At 32.8% G+C, this 21,555-nt stretch overlaps 3 protein-coding genes across 5 annotated transcripts; 2 read left to right on the forward strand and 1 right to left on the reverse strand.

Moving 5' to 3' along the window:
- Positions 1 to 6,968: 6,968 nt before the first annotated feature.
- LOC113868800 (tyrosine--tRNA ligase 1, cytoplasmic) lies at positions 6,969 to 15,895 on the reverse strand. Of its 3 annotated transcripts, none has more exons than XM_027504702.1 (10): positions 15,674 to 15,885; positions 15,442 to 15,589; positions 15,053 to 15,342; positions 14,852 to 14,948; positions 13,807 to 13,912; positions 13,645 to 13,727; positions 13,200 to 13,345; positions 13,016 to 13,121; positions 12,598 to 12,657; positions 6,969 to 7,255 (listed from the first exon to the last, which is right to left on the reverse strand). In XM_027504702.1, the coding sequence occupies exons 1-10, from the start codon at positions 15,742 to 15,744 to the stop codon at positions 7,247 to 7,249; spliced, it is 1,116 nt and encodes a 371-aa protein (XP_027360503.1). In that variant the 5' UTR covers positions 15,745 to 15,885; the 3' UTR covers positions 6,969 to 7,246. The 3 variants fall into 3 exon arrangements, with proteins under 3 accessions (XP_027360503.1, XP_027360502.1, XP_027360501.1); XM_027504701.1 differs by lacking the exon at positions 6,969 to 7,255 and adding an exon at positions 12,167 to 12,509 and having other exon boundaries at positions 15,674 to 15,895; XM_027504700.1 differs by lacking the exon at positions 6,969 to 7,255 and adding an exon at positions 12,342 to 12,509 and having other exon boundaries at positions 12,594 to 12,657; positions 15,674 to 15,873.
- Positions 8,319 to 11,924, forward strand: LOC113868798 (pentatricopeptide repeat-containing protein At5g39350). Its single transcript, XM_027504699.1, has one exon. It carries the CDS (start codon positions 8,329 to 8,331, stop codon positions 10,312 to 10,314), a length of 1,986 nt encoding a protein of 661 aa, XP_027360500.1. The 5' UTR covers positions 8,319 to 8,328; the 3' UTR covers positions 10,315 to 11,924.
- A 2,346-nt stretch (positions 15,896 to 18,241) lies between the features above and the next one.
- LOC113870285 (vicilin-like seed storage protein At2g18540) lies at positions 18,242 to 21,487 on the forward strand. Its single transcript, XM_027506874.1, has 6 exons — positions 18,242 to 18,584; positions 19,187 to 19,362; positions 19,441 to 19,521; positions 19,638 to 19,919; positions 20,012 to 20,776; positions 20,843 to 21,487. The coding sequence occupies exons 1-6, from the start codon at positions 18,242 to 18,244 to the stop codon at positions 21,350 to 21,352; spliced, it is 2,157 nt and encodes a 718-aa protein (XP_027362675.1). The 3' UTR covers positions 21,353 to 21,487.
- Positions 21,488 to 21,555: the final 68 nt, after the last annotated feature.

The following is a 21,555-nucleotide window of genomic DNA, read 5'->3' on the forward strand; positions in this document are numbered from 1 at the left end:
ACTTTGATGTTTTGGATTTTCTTTTTTGTAAAGATTAGAGTTACACTTGATAAACTGCTTGATAAAAATTAATATTTCAAGTTCACATCAATCATTAAAATAATTTTTTTAAAATGAAAAATAAAAGTACATATCCGAAATGCTGTATATAAATTTTGTTCTTTTCTTTGTTACAGCAAAAAGTTAGGAATATACAATTGCTATAGCTAGCTAAAATTTAGATACAATTTTTTTGCAATTTTCAAATAGTTATTATATAATCTATGAAAACCAATTCAATTCGTCTCTAAGTTCATTGTTTTTTTTTTTTATAAATATTTTGCATTTATCAATTAAGTTATAAACCCAATTAATTCTATATATTGTGCCAAGATGATCATCAAGGTAATCGTAATACTCATTCTACATTTTGTACTTCAGGCAGGGTGCATATATATTAAGCATAAAATTGCCTTGTAATAGCATTTTTTTACGTTGAGATGGGAAGCAATCAAGCGAATTTACCATTCCATTATCATATCAATCTTTTCCCCTCGCTAAACAATATTTTGGGCTTTGTTTGACTGTGAGAATAAATAAAGAAAAATGAAGTAAAAAAAATGTAATTATAAGGATGTTTAAATTAGAAATATAAAAAAGGAAAATTAAACGCTATCTCTGTTTATTTGATTTAATTTAAACCAAAATAGAAAGAAGATATAACTGTATTTAATTTTTTTATCATTAAAATATAACAAAATAAAACTACAGTAAAAATAGTTTGATCGTTTTAACAAAAATGCCCTATCTTCTCTCCGTGTTTTTCTCTCCTGTTCACAATGGTTAGTTTCAACCAAGGTGTTAAATATCTAGGATACTAAGTTACTTTCTTAAATCGAATTAAAATATTTTGTCTTCTCTTATTTTATTTCTTTTGAAGAAAAGATGTGCTTGCAGAGGTATGAAAAGAACTTGAAAATCTTAAAAGTTAAAAAACATTTATTTAATACAACACATTAGAAGAAAAATACTAGAAAGTAAAATGAAATCTGGCATTTCATTCAGTCACAATTAAATCAACAACAAACATAAGATTATTTGATCACAATATATCTTTTGTAAAATTGAGGAAAAATAAATAATGACACCCAATATAATTCAATGCTCTTTGTTGGATCTGTTGTCATGTATCTAAACATGGTCTGGCTTGCATGTCGAAAGATCTTTCAACTGTAAAACGACAAAAGAGTCAAATAGTGGGCGTTAAAGGCTTTAAAGCACCTAGTTAAGTCGTGCTTTCTTTAAGTTGGGCCCACAAAAGTTCTAAATGGACCCCAAGACAAGCATAGCACTACCCATCTTTAATTCTTTATTTATACCAATAAAAAAGCTTTGAGAAAGGTCCATCATTAACTACTTTGTATGGGAGGCACAGTTAGCGGAAAGTTTTGCCGCTACTACGTTCCTACTTTGCTCCCAATATTAGCCGTTAAAAAATATAAATACACTTTCGTGAATAGAGTCTTCCTTCACAGAACCGCATATGTCTCTAATGTGAATTGTCAAAATGGATCCAAGCAGGTAAACATACCTCCAATCTTCAGGAATCAGAGCACTTTTGACTAACTCTAACATTTTTGGTAAAGTTGAGCAGTAAAAAGTGTTGGGAATTCGTATCTTGTAAAATTGTTTGCTCATGTTCCATTGAATCATATCAATTAGTTCGTACCAAGGAAGGAAAGTTCAGCTTTATTATTATTCAGTTGAAATGAAAGATCCATGACTATGGCATTTTTTCACCATGGCAATATCAGCCTCATATTTCTGTTGGAATAGTGGTACATAGCTTTATTTGTTTACCCTTTGCATTGTTTGACATTTTAATTCAACGATCCTTTCAGTTCAAAGTATAATCAGTTGCATCTTTTTTTATGTGGACATTCTTAATCGATAGTAGTTTTACATGGAATTTCAGCGTTGGTTGTATGGCTGTTGCACTGTCGTCATATCTCGGTTGTTTGGGGGTACTTTACAAAGCTTAGTCACTAGTAAATATTTACTGTAGTGTGTATATCTTGCTATGCATGCAGTTTTGTATAATTATCTTAAATTATAATATCATTTTGGAATATGGGTCTACGTATTTCTTTTCTAATGATTATTGCACACTTGGCAAAAAAAAAGTAAGGAATACTCTTGTTTTCCTTCACTTTTTTATCTTCATTTTACTTCTTTTAAATTATTGTTATGTTAAGGAACATTTTTATTATTAAATTTGACGCGCCAACCTAACGGAAAAGACGAAGGGAACATAGACGTACTTGTCAAGAATCCAGCAGCGTTCACACTAGAATAAGGATTTCGTTGCGTTAAGGATGGGAGGGCCACTGTGAATGATTTTAGTTAATTAGAGAGAAAACCTTCGTAGCTTCTCCTAAACTAAAATGTCTTTAAGTAACTCGTTTAAAATTTTGAATCACTCAGTACATTTTTTAATTATTTCAATTGTTATCATATTACTCTTTTAAAAGTTTTTATTGCTAATTTTTCTTTTTATTTTAGTCTTACAGAAATATTAATTTGATAAAAAAATATTTTTTCAATACCATTATGTTAAATTTTTAAAGTTTTTTTCATCTTTAAATTTTTTTAAAGACAAATGTAGTTATAATTTAAGTTTTTGAGATTAATAATTAAAATTTTAAATGAAAAATTTGATGATAAAGTCTTTAACATACTACAATACTAATAGTTGAAATCGTTAAAAAAAATTATATCATGGATCAAATTTTTGAAGACCGTATAAAATTAAATTAATACAAAAAATCACATAATTAGACAAAAAAGTCTTAAAAAATATTTTTGTTCAAAAATAAACACTTTAAGTTATAAAAAATTAATTATTATAGTTGTTTTAGAAATATTTATTAGCATGATAGTATCATGAATAAGACAAATAAAATGTTTAACATGCAATGTAGAGACATAAATTGCTTTTCATTAAATATGGATTATCGGAATTACTAGTTTATATCATGGCTTTACTTTCGAAAACTAGTTAAAATTTTATAATTTTTTTAGTTAATAAATTATCAATTTAAAGTTTATAACTTATAACTAATTGATTAAATTAAGTTTATTTAATGAAATTAGTTGTATAAATAATTGAAATAAATTAAATAATTAGAAAATTGATAAAATTATTTTTGTCTAAATATAAATTGTCTAAATTGTTAAAGATGAAGATAAAATATTAAAAGTAAATTTTCATTAAGCTAAACTTTATTTAAAATATTTTATAAGTTATCTTTTAAAATTTATATGTATATTTAAAAAATTATATAAATTTGAACTTAAATAAATTATAAATTTGTGTTATTGAATGTATTTTAAAATGAAACTTTTTGTTGTTATTTTTCTAAGTAATGAAAATTAAGTGCAGTGATAAGAGAAATACACTTGACGTATATATACAATTATATCGAAGTTTAAATTTTAATTATATTATTTATTTAAACCCTCAAATTACAATAATATCGACTAAAAAAATAATATAATACTCGTAGGAATATGATATTTAAAATCCAGAAAATGGGAGACGATGATCCGGATCCATAAGAATTTTGATGGGTCTTAAGTCCACGTGGAACGCTGACGTGATTAGGCAGGGGATGACGTATTCTGGACCCCACTGAACGGCTTTTTGTCGGATATGCATACATGCTATTGGTGGGTCGTTTAATGAGTCGGCGCGTGTGAACACGGCACGTGGTAAGGTAAACCCCAAAAAGTGACGAAGGGAATATGTTCCAAGCTGTGTGATACATGACAGGGCATCAAATTTCTTCTTCGTTGTTAGATAAGAAAATACCGTTGATTTACGTACCCACATCCTATTACTTTATCAATTATATTATTATTATTATTATTATTGTATTACAATTTTTTTATTATATGTCTATAAATATTTAATGTAAAAATATTAATTATACTTTTAAATACTTTAAATTATTTTAAAATGAATAGTAAGAGACTTTTACATTTTCAACATGATATTTTTTAATAAAAATAATTTTAATATAACACAAAATATAAAATTGTTATTATTCATTCATTCATGTTGTTGTTATCGTTGATAGTCACTTTAAAAGAAAGTTTAGTCACTACTAAATAAAGTGTCTTTATGTCCGTTTGCTCATGCCTCACGGGAAATATAATATACGATATACACTAGAATTTTTAATTCATGATCACACTTCGTCGTTATTTAGATGATGCGCTAATTAATTCGATGATCAACTTTATAGATTTATGTTCTTTTTTTAGGCTTTTATCAGATTAACAATTATATGATCGTTGATCTGTTATGTACAATTTCTACACATGCTAATAACAAATATAGGGCATGTGGTGTAAATGATTACTCTAACAAGTATCCGATATACTCTAGTTATAAGGGATCCAATGCTAGCATCCGTTGTAAGAAAAAAGTTATTGATATCCTTTTCTTGATCAACAATTCGATATATTACACATTGGTAATTAATTAATCATACGGTTTACGATGAAAAAATATCCTTTAGTTAGTTGTATAAACATATTAAGATTATTTCCACGGACGAATATCATCAAATAAAATTTATTATTCATTACTTAAACACTCATAAATTTAGTATATTATAAGACTTGTCGTTCGGATAAAAGGGTTGGATGTTATGTTTGATACGTATTCAAAAACCAGTTCATACGGAAAAAAGAAAAAAAAAGATATGAACTCAATGATATTATTAATTTCGTTTTCGATTTGTTAAACCAGAAATTTTACACATTGCTAGTAAGTATAATAACCCAGATGAAATAGATATAAAAGAGAGAAAGAACGTATCAAAACTTCGCACATGTGTCAACTTTCGAAAATTGGTTAGCTCAATACATGATTTCATCATGATTCCTAAATCATTGAGCTAATCAGTGATACTTTAAATTGTTTTTCAAAAGGTAGTGTGTGAAGCTCACACACGCACGCATATATATACTTAGCGATTAAGGTTTTAAGGAAGGAAGGACACGGTGGACATTGGGAAACTTCACGAGTACAAAAGAGAAGAGGTGGGGGGTGCAAGAGGAAGAGAGATTCTGGCTTATATCATGGGTCATATAAAGAGGTCCATTCACCCACTTCCATTCCAAAAGGGAAGGGGTAAAAAAAGCTAAAGGGGTGTTGAAGAAGTGGAGGATGTGATATTTCATTTGGGGAATAATAGTGGAGGATCTTCTATCTTCTCTGTGATATAATGGCACACCCAAAGCTTTACCACAGGGGATCCATAAGGATATGTTGTTTGCTTTGAGAAGCATAAAATACTACCCTCGATTCAATTGTTTTTTATTTATTTTAATCCCACTATAACATCTATTTATTTTATGCATGTGGGATTCTCTTACATTTTTAAATACGTGGTATTCTTTTGTGTGTTGGGTTGGGTCATCCTCTTAAGACTAGTTGATGATGTGAAACATTATGGCACAGGTTTGTGGTGTGAGGTGAAGGTCCGAAAGATATGTGCTTCTGGTATTTGTTTGAGCCACTTCAATGGATGACACTACCAACTCAGACGGCTCACTTTAAAAAGGAATTTTTGTCGTCCGATCACAAACAGATGAGTTTGATTGGAGATAAGACTGGGCGTGGATAATTATTTTTTTTAAGAAAAACATTATCTCTTATTATAATATATAGCATTAAAGCCTGAAAAGGCTGAAATGGGCATTGAGATTATAAGATAAGGAAAATAAGTGGGAGAAAGTGAGAAATAAATTAAAATTAAAATTATCAATGATTTGATAAAATTATATAATATTATTAAGATTAATAATACGAATAATAAAAATTGCATTTAAAATTCGGATAGATTATTGAAGTAAAACTTTATTTTTAATTAAAGAATAATATTAAAAAAACCTAAAATGCTATACTTAAATTTTATTTTTATGAAAATTAAGTAGTGAATAATGAGAATGCTAAACCAATTAACCATCTAATTTTTCTCTTACACTTAATTTGGATGGAGGAAAAAAAAAGAAATAAGAGAAATAAATTAAAAAATGACATGTTATTTGAATAATGAAAATCAATTCATATATTTCTCTTTTACTTATTTAAATAAATAATAAAATACATAAATTATATTTAAAATTTTCTTATCTTTAGAAAGAGATCTTCTGAATTTAATTGAAAAGAACAATAATCTTAATTTTTATAAACAACTTATTTTTCTAATTCTTAATTAATTTTTTTAAGTTTTTATAAAAAAATATTTTCTCTAAAATCCTAATGAGTCAACCATAACTCTAATTTTATTTTATTTTTACAAAATTTACAAAAAAAAAAAAGAGAGAGAAAACTCTTTCCTCCTACATCATCTGCCTTCTTCTACTCCCCCGAACTCTCTAGATGGTGGGTTAACGCTAACATTAACACTTGAACTCTCCTAATAATCACCATGTTTTTTTCATATTTTGAAGCCTTGGTAAAGTGATTGGAAAATAACTTTGGATATCATGGAGATTGAGTAAGAGCTTGCAAAAATTGAATCTTGACTCGAAACTGTTCTCTACCAATAGTTGCCGTTTCTAGTCTTGTTGGAGGGTAAGATGTAGAAAAATGGAGATGGGGTTCATATCGGATGCAAGAAGAATAAAAGATGGAGAAAAACAACATGAAAAATAATAAAGGGCAAATTTATCAAGCCCCTTTCTTCGCTTATTTCTATACCGAAATCCCACTTTCTGATTCTGTCGAGACAAATGTTTCAATTGGATCCCACACCTGTTTATGCAATTTTCTTTGCTCAAACAAACAAGTGAAATGCATCAATTTTAATTTATTTACCTCATTCTTATTTCTTTTCATCCTATCTCTGTTGAAACAAAAACAATTAGCTGTCATGAAGAATGTATCGAGAGTGAAGAAAAACACAGAAAACGTGAATTTCAATGTTTCCTCTCTCATTTGAAACGGATGATGTTTAAAGCATCTCTAATGTTATAATCAATTAGAATCACATCAATTTATTATAGTACATGCTACTTTTTTTTTCTGTCAACGTAAATGCTACTTTTTACAAATTACAAAATACATCATGGAGCATAGCCCCACTACCACAAGGGGTTGCTTTTTACACCTCCTTTTTATCTATTTGCACTCGTATCTATTTTTAAAAAAATCTCTACAAACAAAGAACCACCATACATCATCTCCTTCGCTTTAGAACACCTGGTCAGATGCAAAATTACAAACATTTCTTAATCAGCCAACAATAAAAAATGCAGTCTTAATTGAAGCTATATCCAGACCATTACAAATTTACAATCTTATTCATGCACTGAAAAGAAAATACAATTGCATCTAGTCCTAAGCAAATTGCAAAACAACGCTCTCTTATATGAACCTGAAAAAAATGTCAACAAAATTGAACATTTAGCGCTACTTCAATTACCCATTTAATGTCCTTTTAGTGTTAATACGCAATTAACAACTAAGATCGGTAAAGAAGAGAGAGTTGACTTGGCAATAGGGACTCTCTTTGGAACCTCTGGCTCGAGTTCAAAGGGCAAACAGAGAAAGTCATTTAACCTATCGAAGGTAACATGCGAGACACGGCGAACCTCTGTGGGCCAGCTAATATCCAAGGAATGTTCATCTTCGAAAATTAATTTTCAAAAATATGATTTACAAAGGTTGTTAAACATGCTTCTAGAAATTAATTTTCGTAAATTTCTTTTTTTTTAAGAGAAAAATAAACATAAAGACAACTACTTCAAACGTTTCATTTAATGCTATTTTCAGAAATTAAATTTTAGAATATTTCATAATTTAATTTCTGAAATATTGTTATATGACTTTCGAACCGAAAGCTTCTCACAGTTTCATTCGAAGCTTTTTTTTTCTTTTTTTTACAAATAACAAAATATTATGCTAAATCAATAAATAAGTTAAAAATTATTGGTAGAGTGGTTAGAAGATATGAACCCCGGTAGATCGGTAGAGGATGAGTGAAATTAGAATAGAAGAAGATAACAATGGGATAAATTTTAAAATTAATAAGGATATTTTCTTAAAATAAATTATCAAGATCTTGCCACAAAGCGCATTGAAAGGCCCCAGATCCAGCCCACGTTGCAGGGTAAATATTTAAATGGGCTAGAATAATGGACCAAGAAGGGGGATGAGATTCAGGACCCAAATTAAACTGGGCCTGTTGACCAAAAGCAGACCGGGTCCACGTAGGCCGAAACCTATAAAATGACTTGCGTGAATAAATGAATGGTCCACTGAAGAAAGGGAAGATGTTCATGACCACTGCGGTACTATGTGAATCGCTCTTGCAAAAATTTTCAGCTTCTCGTTCTCTTTCTGAAACCAAAAAGTTGCACGCCTTTATCCTCACCGTTGGTCTATTCTCTTCTTCGCACCTTTGCTCCAAGCTTGCCACGACCTACGCACAGTGCCAGCATGCGTCCTATGCGTCCCACCTGTTTGATAAATTGTCTCAACCAAGTTTGTTCTCCTGGAACGCTATGATGAGGACGTATGTTCAAACTGGTCGCCCCCTTGATGCCCTCAGCTTGTTTCTTGAAATGCTCGGCTCGGGTCAGACTCTGCCTGACAAATTCACGTACCCAGTTGTTGTCAAGGCTTGTGGTGACTTGTCTTTGATTGATATGGGTGCTGGGGTTCATGGGCAGACCTTTAAGTTTGGCTTTGATTCCGACACATTTGTCCAGAACACTTTGTTGGCAATGTATATGAATGCTGGGGAGAAAGAAGCAGCACAATTGGTTTTTGATTTGATGCAGGCACGAACTGTCGTGTCTTGGAATACCATGATCAACGGTTACCTTCGGAATAACTGTGCTGAGGAAGCGCTGAAGGTTTATAGAAGAATGATGGATGAGGGTGTGGAGCCTGATTGTGCAACCGCGGTTTCAGTACTGCCTGCTTGTGGGCTTTTGAAGAATGTAGAACTTGGGAGGGAGGTTCATGCGTTAGTTCAGGAGAAATGGTTATGGGAAAATGTGGTAGTTAAGAATGCAATGCTGGACATGTATGTTAAGTGTGGTCAGATGAAAGAAGCATGGTTGTTGGCGAGTGGGATGGATGAAAAAGATGTGGTGACATGGACAACTTTGATTAATGGATACATGCTGAATGGGGATGCAAGAAGTGCTTTGATGCTTTGTCGGATGATGCAGTTGGAAGGAGTAAAACCAAATTCAGTAAGTATAGCTTCCTTACTATCAGCATGTAGCAGTTTGTTTTCTTTGAACCATGGCAAGTGCCTGCATGCATGGGCAATAAGGCAAAAGCTCGAGTCTGAGGTGGTTGTGGAAACTGCCTTGATTGATATGTATGCCAAATGCAATCGTGGCAACCTCAGTTTCAAAGTATTCATGCAAACCTCTAAAAAGAGAACAGCCCCATGGAATGCTATTCTATCTGGGTTTGTACATAATAAGCTTGCAAGAGAGGCAATAGAACTCTTTAAGCAAATGTTAGTGAAAAACGTACAACCTGACAATGCAACCTTAAAAAGTCTTCTTCCTGCATATTCTATTCTTGCTGATCTCCAACAGGCAATGAACATACATTGTTATCTTATAAGATCAGGATTTCTTTACAGACTTGAAGTAGCAAGTATTCTAGTTGATATATACTCAAAATGTGGAAGTTTAGGATATGCTCACCAGATTTTTAATATTATTCCTGTGAAAGACAAGGATATTATTATTTGGAGTGCAATAATTGCTGCTTATGGAAAGCATGGGCATGGAAAAATGGCTGTGACACTTTTCAATCAGATGGTTCAATCTGGAGTAAAACCAAATCAAGTCACCTTCACCTCTGTTCTGCATGCTTGCAGCCATGCGGGTTTGGTTGATGAGGGTTTGTCTTTGTTCAAGTTTATGCTTAAACAACATCAAGTTATTCCTCACATTGATCATTTTACTTGCATTATTGACCTTCTTGGACGCGCAGGTCAACTGAATGATGCTTATAATATTATTAAAACAATGCCTATAACACCTAACCATGCTGTATGGGGTGCACTACTTGGTGCTTGCGTGATTCATGAGAATGTTGAATTGGGAGAGGTTGCTGCTTGGTGGGCTTTTAAGCTTGAGCCTGAAAACACTGGAAATTATGTTCTTCTGGCAAAACTTTATGCAGCTGTAGGAAGGTGGAGAGATGCAGAGAAGGCTAGAGATATGGTAAATGAGGTGGGATTAAGAAAACTACCTGCTCAGAGTTTTGTGGAGGCCAGAAGTATGTGAATTGGAAATGTTTACGTAGATTACAATGTCAGCTAAATAGAATTTGCCACAAACATGAAAGTTCTGTCCAAATGAGTGTCAACATCATCATTGCTGTAGCTTTGACAGACCCTATAAAATGTGAAAGGTATTTCCCGTATTTCCCTCATAGTGGAGGCGAAGTTCCTCCTTGTTGCCGTCATGTTAACTATGATGGATGGAATGCCTGTATTGTAGGTGACAAATTGCTTCAATAATGTTTGGCAAGCAGAGATTTAGACTCCAATTTCCTTGATATACTTCTGTTGCTGCACAGTAGCCAACATCCACCGGTGCCTAATGCAAGCAAACCCGATAAACATACAGTTGACTTGTCTCTTGCCTTAGTTTCTGTGAAAGCCTATCAAACACACAGTCCAACCAAAGGATGATACCCGGCATCTTGCCTGCCAAATACGAACAAAGGAAGATGGGGACAAAAATGCTTCACCAAAAGTTGTTTCATTCACCTCTATTGATGACATATAAGGTCTTAATACATCGGCTGGCGGGTCCACAGATTTTTGTGTTTCTGATGATCTATTTGATAAGGAAGACAGCGCTGGAGAGGAGATCAAGTATGTGGTTTCTGAGTTCCATGTTCTAGTTGGAAGATATCATGTGAAAGAAAGCTTTGCTTCCGTCTGATGGTGCATCTTTGAAAAGTATTGGGTTATAGGATTAAGCTGCCGCTTGGAGTCGGTCGTCATGGGGTAGTATTACATTGTGTATGCATTGTGGTCCAAGAGTTACAATCTGCCCCAATGATCCAATTAACAAAGTGAAGAAATTGTTGGCTTTTCTTAAGGATGTAGAATCTGCTCGACTTCATGGAGGTGCAATTGCTAACTCTGATATGAAGTGGAATCATTGAGGAAACAATCTGAACCGGAAACTTTGGCTCGGAAATAAGAGGTAAACTGATTAAAATAAGAATTGAAGAGATCCTAGAGCTTTTGAGCGACCATGAGCTGAAGGCTTCCGATTTGGACAAGAAAAGCTGTCTATCAAGTTCAAGGTTAATGATTTGGACAGCAAAATCCTTGCTAGACGAACCACAGTAACTGCTAAGCTGATTCGTATTTGAATTGCACCCATAGAAGTGTTTGATGATATTACTGAGGAACGTCTTTATCAGAACATTTTTGCTTCTCATTTCGGTGGCAAGAAAATTTTGAGGCATGGGTACAAGATCCTTTACATGTAAAGACCTATTGCTACAAATAATATTCTCCGCTAAGCACACGGGAGATATCATTTTAAGCTGGGTAATATGGTATGAACACATATTTACACCCGACACACATGCACCCATACCTCGGGTTGAGGGCAGTGTGATCATTACAATGAATTTCGTTTATCTAAATACACCGCTTCGATCCCTCGGTGTATTATTTGCCTGTATTCTTGTACTTTATTTGTGCAATACCGATAGTCCACGTTCCTGGTGTTTCACTTGGTTGTTTGGATGGCGCGAGAGGCGTGGAGGAAAGATACAGGGTAAAGATATTATAGTTTTTCTATATTTCATTTTCCCTTCTGAATTAGACGTTTAAAAATCTTTTGAATCCGTAAGTTAATTATTTACAAATGAATTGCAGAAAATAAAAAAATTTCCATTGAAAATTAAAAAACTAAAGTATGGTTTGCTCGTTGTTTAAAGTTTTAATAAAAGTGATTTTAAGATTATATAAAAAAGTTAATTAGTTTTCAGAAATTTTACACAAAAATGTTTTACAGGAAGAGCTGTGACACTATCCAACTCAAACAGGAGACTAATACTCTAAACCAAAAAATAAAATAAAGCACTTTTCTTTGGGAGTTTTGAATTTAGGGGAATTTTTTTTTATTCTTGTAAAATGTAATACACAAGTTTGCATGTCATCCATGTACATAATAAACATTCGATAAGTTTAGTGGAATCTTGAATCAATCTATTGCTATTTGTGACACGTCTTACATAATAAAATAAAAATATTAAATTAAAACATTAGATCTATTTTTCAAGTATATAAAATACACGAATTAAAATCAGATATCTCGTTCTAAGGAGAACCTGCGCCACATTTAAAAGTCCAAAAGTGCATTTGCTAACGGGAAAATTTTATGGCTGTTTGGCAAATAATATAATTAACCTAAATTCTTTAATCAGCATTTTACTTGGTGACTCTGTAAGCCTACAAACCAAAGACAAATTCAGTTTTGCGTGTATGCAAGACTAAAATAATTGTTTGACGTATTTTAATAATTTAAAACAAAGCTTACCTTGACCCTTTTTAGGAGCTCTTTAGCACTGCTGTCCTTTCTGAAGTGTTCCCTTACAGGCTGCATAATCCAAGAAACAATCATTCTAGCTTGTGCCATATACTAGAAATAAAGAAATGAAAGAAAGCTCTACTTCTGAGCTCACATAAAATATATATATGCCATAACACAACAACTCTAGCTTTGAACAAGCTCACAATTATATCTGTATAAACATATGAACATTGTGCTTTACTTGGAGAAGCAAATGGATTAAACAACTTGAAATACTTTAACCCCATATTGATATTTGCAAATTGAAACCATGTTAAAAATTCAAACCCGACACATTGTACAGTATCAATAAGATTATAATTGAAATTGTGCTTTCAAAACTTAGAAGAATATAAGCCACATGAACTTAATTAGAAAATCTCACCTCCAAAATTTTATTCAATGACTTGGACAATGCAGGCTTAAGGTCACCTGGATGCAATGCTCCACTTTCATAGTCTGCAATCAGCTCTTCATAGGTTTTGAAAGTCCTATATAGATTGAATGGAGGCATGAACACACTAACCAAACAATTGTGCAGCAGTAAATAGGGAAATGGAAAAACTTACTTATTCCCACCATTATCTGCATTACGTTCGACAGTGAATTCATTAAACCATGGTAAGATAAGATATTTAATGTACTCCAAGCATGGGTTTCCTTCCACAATCCTTGGGGGGCAGTAAGCTTTTTTTATTTTCACATTCACTTCAGCCTATGATATCAAAACATAGAGTTGAACAGACACAATATAAGTTTTCTTTCTAAAAATTAGAAAAACAAAGGAAAGTTACAAAAAAAGGAACTGCCGAAAAAAATTTATCATGAGGGAATAAATAGCCATAATTTGACACAAACCAAACATATATTCCTTCGTACTAAATATTTTATGTCAAATGTTCCTCCTTTGACTTCCTTATAGTAACAATAGAATGCAACTAGATATGACAATCAACTTCTGCCTTTGAGAAAATGATAAATGACACAAATTTAACAATCTGATTAGTAATTTACCTCTTCATCTTCCATGAAAATGGAAGACGATGGATCACTTTTTGACATCTTTTCTTGCCCTTGCTGCAGACCAGGTAACATGTCTGCAATTGACCCCTGAATCAATTAGTAAGAGATAACAACTTCAACATACACTAGCTGAGAAGGAATTTAGAGAATTACGGTGTGATAAGATGATGGGCTTGTTCTTCCTCTTAATGTCATCACAATACTCTCTGGCAAGTACATTCACTTTCCGCTGATCCATTCCCAATTGGCATATATCGGCCTATATTGAGACAAAAGTATGCATTCATTACTCACTAATATGTTTGAAGTAAATTGACATCTAGTTTCAGAGGTTAGGACATAAGAAACATGTCTGAATACTCACAGATGGATATATATATAGAAAAGGAGCTTCTTATACTGATGTAAGTCTAAAAACTCTTATACCCATGAATCTTTCATTTAACTTACATCTAACAGTTAATGAAGTAATAAATTATAACAAACTTAGATTGAGTGTAAGAGATTTTAAACTTACACTAATGTAAGAAGATCCTGTCCCTATATATATATACCCTAAACCAAAGATACAAGCTACACCACTTTATAATTTCTCATACAATATGAGATTAATCAATCCTATTAGTTAGAAAGTTTTTATCAAGTATATTAACATCGTTAAAATTTCCTGCAAAAACAAAAAGAATAGATACTTTATTGCATTATTTTATTTTAAGGTGTAATATATTTTTAAAATATAAGAAAATATCAAAATTTTTATAACATACCTACAAATATTTAAATTATGTAAAATTTGATATAGATAATCATAAAAATAATATAAGAAGATTTAATTTTTAGATTAGTCAATCATGCATTTTATAAAAAGTTAATAAACGTTGTAATGTCAAATTTTAACACTTGGTGTTAATGGATCCTAATTCTCTCTCTCTCTCTCTCTCTCTATATATATATATATATATATGCACAAATTAGGAGAAGAAATCATTCTGACCTACGTACATGTAATTAACACACCAAGTCTGTCAACGTCTATCAAAATTCCAATTTTCACTGCTAAAATTGTAACAAATAACAACTATACATCAAATTACTTTTGGACATTTCTCCACAGTAAACAAACAGCATCCATTGTGAGGTATACATACAACAACCAATGCAAGCACAAATAAATAGGAAAGACTGTGACGTAACGCACCTTGAGGAAAAATATGTCAGCACATTGCATGCATGGATAGAATATTTGAGCTGCAGTCAATTCGTCTTGTTCATTTCGTCCCATTATTTGGCTACACCTATAATATGGAAAAACAAAACACCGAACAATGTCTTCAGTCCAAATAAATCCACAATTCACAAGATCATACAGCAGCATTAAGGTAGGAAAAAAGAAAGGAACCTGATAATCCTTTTAAGGTTGTTCTTCTGAGCTATATCCAAGACAAGAGGCCAGTATTCATCAGCTCTGGAGTTAATCTCTTTGGATGACCACAAAAACTCAACTTTTCCTCCTTCAAGATCCATCCCAACAGCTTTCCAAATTTCAATCAAGTAACGGCCAACAGTCTCAATTTTTTTCAAATCTCCCCCCATTTTGTTGTTTAGTTTGGCAAACCAATCAGCAATCCATATTTTGACCCGGCAACCAGCAGATGTTAGTTTGTTCACATTGATTGTCTTCATCACACCCTTTAATAATAGCAATAACATATAAGTGAAAGATTCGATTCCCTTGCATTCACCTTAGAAATAAAGTAATGAATTATTATTATTGAGAGTAAATCTGACCTGAGCAATGTGCATTCTTCCAGAAGGTTCGAAGCCGTCATAGCAAACGGGCTCGGGCTTCTTAGCAAGGAGGTTAAGGAGCTCATCTTCCTGAATGCACTCTTCACCGACGCTCCTCACGATCTGAAACCTCTGGTCGATGCTCAACCTAAAGACAAAAGAACAGGGAAATTGAAACCCTGGGAGATAGAGTAGGAGATGGAGAGAGAGGAGAGAGGAAGAAGAAACTTACTGATTAGGGTTGGATGATTGGGGATCGGCGATGGACAAGGATTCAACCGTTTCTGCAGCTGCCTCTTCCATTGCCTTATTTTGGATTTCAATGGCAACGGACGGCGTCGATGACGGATGGTCGCGACGGCTCTGAGAATGAGGTGTGAGCGGCTAGGGTGAGATGAGCAGGGCTTTGTTTTTTGGTTTTAACCCGCAAATTCATACCAATCAACATGTACCCAAAAACAAAAAAATGTATATAAACTAAACTTGCATTTAAATATTAGGTTTGTTCTTATCTATAAGTCAAGATTAAAAACTTACAAAGAACAAAAAAATTATTAATTTTATTAGAATGGTTTGATAAATTATTTAATGTATTTTTTATCAATAGATTTCTTTAGCCATGCAAATAATATAAGTGCATTTCATAAAATAATAATAATTAATATTATCTTAAATTGTTACATAAATAAATACATAAAACTTATTTTCTTTTTAAATACATTAATAAAAAATATAATTGTCAATTCATAACTTGAATTCCAATAATAAGATTAATGTATAAGAAGCTTCATTAATTTCTTTATATAGTTACATGAATTTATCCTTAAAATTATTTGTAGATACAGTAGCTGGATTAAAAATATGGCCCATGTGGAGATTTGATTTCCTTGGGCCCTAAGTTTTTGGACCTTGAATTTGACTTTCAACGCAATTTGGGGGTAGAGGACATGTAATATAATTATATGATAAATAGTAGTTAAAGTTAGTAGTCTTCACCAAGTTTAGTAGTTCACAAAGGGACGCACATGCTTAAAAAATCACAATTAATAAGTGTTACTACTGAATAGAGATGTAAATGAGGTGGGATTAAGATTAATTCTACAATTTTAAAACTTGACAAGTTGTATTTAAATATATTAAATTTAAAATTTTGAAATTATTACAAAAAACTTAATTTTATTTGTTTAATCCATTTATAACTTAAATGTTATTATTTTATTTATTCTGTCAAAGGACCACTGATATTTAAAAGTGACGTTAGACTTCAAAATTTAAATAGAGTTGAATAGAGATATTTAAAAAGATAAAACTCTTTAAATATTTATTTGTAAATTTTAAACTCAAACTTTATATAAAATAAATTTAAAAGGAAAATTATTAATATTTACATAAAATAAAGTTAAAAAGAAAATTATTAAAAAATACGTAAAAAAAATTACAATTTATTTTTTATATGAATAAACATTTTTAAGTTAGTTTTTGTTGTTTTAAAACATGTTAACAACATTAAAACCTTAATATATGACTTGACAAGTCTTCAATGAAATAAGATGTCTACTTCAATGTAAGAAGTCAAAAGTTACATAAACTATCAAAGTCTTTCCATTTTCTTTACCAAAACACAACACTTTGTAATTGTTGTCTTGTTATACATGTTTTTTCTCTTCCACTGTACAACAACTCAGTTGTAGAGTGATTTGTAGAGGAGATGTAATGATAGATCCAACACATGCATTAATCAGTGTTACAGTGTTTGATACATTTTTCTTTACTCTCTTACTTATGCCAGCATTTAATGCACTTTTCTTCTCTTTCTTTACTCATGATTTTTGTTTACTAGTAAAGGTGGTATTGTAACATTTTAATAAGTCTTTCTATTGTACTCATATATGTCACCCTTACTATGTGACACTTACTACAAGTTATTAATTTATTTTTTCTCTTTAACTTTTTGGATTTTAGTTCATTTTTTTCCTTTTTAGGCACTTTTCTTATTCTATCAATTGAAATTTTAATAATTAGAGGTAAAATTGAAGTTAGTCCAGTCTAATGCTACATTTATTCTCCATTTATAAAATTGATAATAGGTGCTTTACAAGTTGTATACGTGTCGATAAAATAATATAAATAATCATAATTTAAGGGATCTTAATTATTATAGTAGATGACTAACATTACGACAGAATGAAATGCAAATAACTGTACAAAAGTTGCGTTTTAGTGAAGAAAATGAAAGAAATTTGATAATTTATGCAATTTTTGACTTCCTCTTCCATTTAAATACATGCCTAATCATCAAGTTTTTAATATCGTTATCAAATTTTAAAATAATGAAATATTAATTTAAAAATATTTATTTATATATGACTAAATTGTAAATTTTTTAAATAAAAAACTAAAATTAAAAAAAAATTTGTGTCAATAAATTTATAATTTGATATAAAAATAAATATATACTATCTTAAATCTATGAATAGAATTTAATGATGAAATACTAAAAATCTTTAACGTATTGATCATACAGTGCATGAAAGAGTAAAAACATGGCCCTATTATTGTTATGTTATCTCAGTTTTATTTAAGAAAGTAAAAGTGCAAAACTGTGGAAATCGAGTAAAACTACTATATTAGGATCATAGATTCATAGTGATCGCCTTCTCAAGGGTTTGGCATTTTATGGAATAGACAATCATCTAATAAACCGCCATGTGTTTAGACGTAAGCGACGTGTCCAAGAAACAAGACACTTACCTCTCAAAATGCTTATCACCTCACTTCTATATAGAGCCACCTTTGCTACATGCATGAGCACAGTTTCCATCAAAGTTCTTTCACCGTGTTCATAATGGAGTCCCGCAAAGCTTCCCTATTTTGGTGGGTTTTGATCTTCTTCCTTACCATTTCCTTGTGTGGAGTGAAGGCATTAAGTGAAGAGCATCATGGCAAGGCTCACGAGGGACATGTGGTGGAAAGGGGTCTAAGGAGGACATTGCTTGTCACTGAATACGGAGAGATCTTAGCCATTGATGTCAAACTAGGCCACAAACAACTGCCCTACCATCTTCAGTTCTTCACATTGGAGCCGAACTCGCTGTTTCTTCCTGTGATTCTCCATGCAGATATGGTCTTTTATGTTCATACAGGTATCCCTTAATTTTCTAAATTTTAACCATGCCATACTTTGTTATTTCAGGCATGATTCTGACAATAATACTTGCATAAACATTGAGGAGAGAAATGCGGAGAGAAAAAAAAAAGGAGGGAAGAAAGAAAATGTATAATAAGATAGATAATGTGATCAAAAGAGGAATATAGAAAAAAAATAGAAATTGTGGGGAAAATATTATTCTTTCTAAATTGCGGGTGTCAATGACATCTCGATTATTATTATTGATGGAATTATATAATAATGGTAATCCTGTGAATTAATTATGTAATTGTATATTTTGTATTAATGATATGTATAATAAATATAATATACGCTTCATCCAATCTTTCTCAGTCTTCTTTCTCAAAAATTTTAAGCCAAAACATCTCTTAATATTTTGATTATATTTTTTTGTTGAATAAGTCATACCTATCCAAAACTACACGAGACTTCATTTTGAAGTTACATACAATGTTGCTAGACTAATATTATATACACTTGTAGCAATTATATTTTTCTTCATAACAATAGTAACTGATATTTCCAAGCATGTATAAAGAAATTAACTTGAACACACTCAAATCACTGGGGATTCAGGGAGTGGAAAGCTGACTTGGGCACATGAAGGTGGTACAAGCACGATTCAATTACGTCAAGGAGATCTCTGTAGTCTCAGTGAAGGATCTGTTTTCTATATACAGAGCAACTTGGAGGCTGAGAGAAGGAAGCTTCGGATTTATGCGATGTTTTCCAATACTGATGACAACACTTACGTAAGTGCTGCACGTGTATGCTTTCATTGAACTTACACAAGAATGACTTGAAGTTGTTCATGTTAACCGTAAATGCAGGACTCATCAATCGGAGCTTACTCAAGGATCAATGAACTGGTCAGAGGCTTTGATAAGAAAATCATGCAAGCAGCTTTGAAGGTACGGAATTTGCAACTTTATTAGTTTTTTGTTCATAATAGTGCGTCGCAAAAGCATAATGGCTATAATCTTAAGCAAATTTTGTTCTTTTAGTAATTGTACTATGACTTTTGAAGGTGCCAGAAGATTTAATTGAAGCAATCACAAACAAGACCGAGACACCAGGCATAGTGCATGCGGTTTCAGAGAAGCCTAATACAGTGTGGGAAATGGAGGCTTCGTTTCTTAAAAACTTCATACGCGTTGGGTCCAATTCCAAGAAACTCAAAACATACAACATCTTTGATAATGACCCTGACTTCAAAAATCGTAATGGCTGGAGCATAGCAGTGACCAAAAAGCAACTAAAAACATTGAAGCGCAACAATATTGGATTCTTTATGGTGAACCTGACCATGGTTAGTGATTAATGTATTTATACAAATTTCAGTCTTGGTCATTTACTGTTGTGTATGTTTCTGATGTTATATGCTGTGAAACATGATTGAAGGGATCAATAATGGGGCCACATTGGAATCCAAGGGCAACGGAGGTAGCGGTGGGGTTGGAAGGGGAAGGAATGGTTCGAGTGGTATGTGGAAGCAGCAATGATGCGGAGAGAGGATGCCAAAACATGAGGTTTAAGGTTAAGCAGGGAGATGTTTTTGTGGTGCCTAGGTTTCATCCAATGGCTCAGATGTCATTCGAGGATGCACCGTTTGTTTTTCTTGGCTTTAGCACCGCGGCAAAGAATAATCATCCTCAATTTTTGGCGGGAAAGGGTTCAGTGCTTCAAATTCTAGACAAACAGGTTGTGGCTACTTCTTTCGGTGTCAGTGGCAGAACCGTGGATCAGCTTTTGAGTTCTCCTGATGATTCCATCATTTTCGGGTGCGATTCATGCGCGGAGGAAGAAGAGATGATGATGAAGGAGGAAGAGGAGAAGGAGAAGAGGGAGGAAGAGGAGAGGAAGAGAAAAGAAGAGGAGGCTACGAAAAAGAAGGAAGAGAAGGAGGAGGAGGAAGCTAGGAAAAAAGAAGAGAGGAAGCGAGAGGAAGAGGAAGCAAGAAAACAACAAGAAGAGAGGGAAAGGAAACGAGAGGAAGAGGAAGCCAGGAGAGAGAAAGAGGAAGAGAGGCAGCAAGAAGAAGCAAGGAGAAAGAAAGAAAAGAAACGAGAAGAGGAAGCAGAGAAGGAGCAAGAAGAAGCTAGAAGAGAACAAGAGAAGAGGGAAAAGAAACGAGAAGAGGAGGAAGCAGAGAGGGAGAGAGAAGAAGCTAGAAGAGAGAGAGAAGAGGAAGCGAGAAAACAACAGGAAGAGAGGGAAAAGAAACGAGAGGAGGAGGAAGCTAGGAGAAAGAAAGAGGAAGAAAAGGAGCAGGAAGCAGAGAGGGAGGAGGAGGAAGCCAGAAGAGAGAAAGAAATTAAAAGAAGGGAAGAGGAGGAAGCACGGAGGAAAAAAGAAGAAGCTAGAAGACAAAAAGAAGAGAGAGAAAGGAAGAGAGCAGAGGAGGAAGCTAGGAGAGAGCAAGAAAGGAAAAGAGCAAAGGAAGCAGAGAGGGAGGAAGAAGCAGAAAAGGAACAAGAACAGGCTGAAAAACAGCAGGAACAGAGGGAAAGGAGGCGAGAAGAGGAAGACGAAGAAAAGGAAGCCGAGAGAAGAAAGAGGCCACATAAACGAGAGAAGGGAGAAGAAGATGCAAAATGGGAGGAAGAAACAGCCAGAAGACAGCAAGAAGAGAGGGAAAAGAGGAGAGAACGGGAGAGTGATAATAATAAATTTATGGAAAGAGGAGTGGAAGGGCAAACAAGGTTTGATGGAAGGAGAGTTCTGAAAATAAGGAAAGTTTAGCCTGATGCATCTTAACCCGGCTAGGGACTTGAGCTGATAGTGTGTTAGAATAACTTCTTTTTTTTCATGCCATTGTTACGTTTTGCATCTGGTTGTGATTTCTGCTTCTTTGTTCCGAAGAAGTCTGTGTCATGGAAGCCTGTTGTGATAGTATAAATAACTGATTTGGGCTTTTTGTTTTAATAATTTATTTTGCTGGAAGA

The sequence above is a fragment of the Abrus precatorius genome, unplaced genomic scaffold (assembly GCF_003935025.1).
Source record: "Abrus precatorius isolate BTA unplaced genomic scaffold, Abrus_2018 Scaffold6, whole genome shotgun sequence".
Lineage (NCBI taxonomy): Eukaryota > Viridiplantae > Streptophyta > Magnoliopsida > Fabales > Fabaceae > Abrus > Abrus precatorius.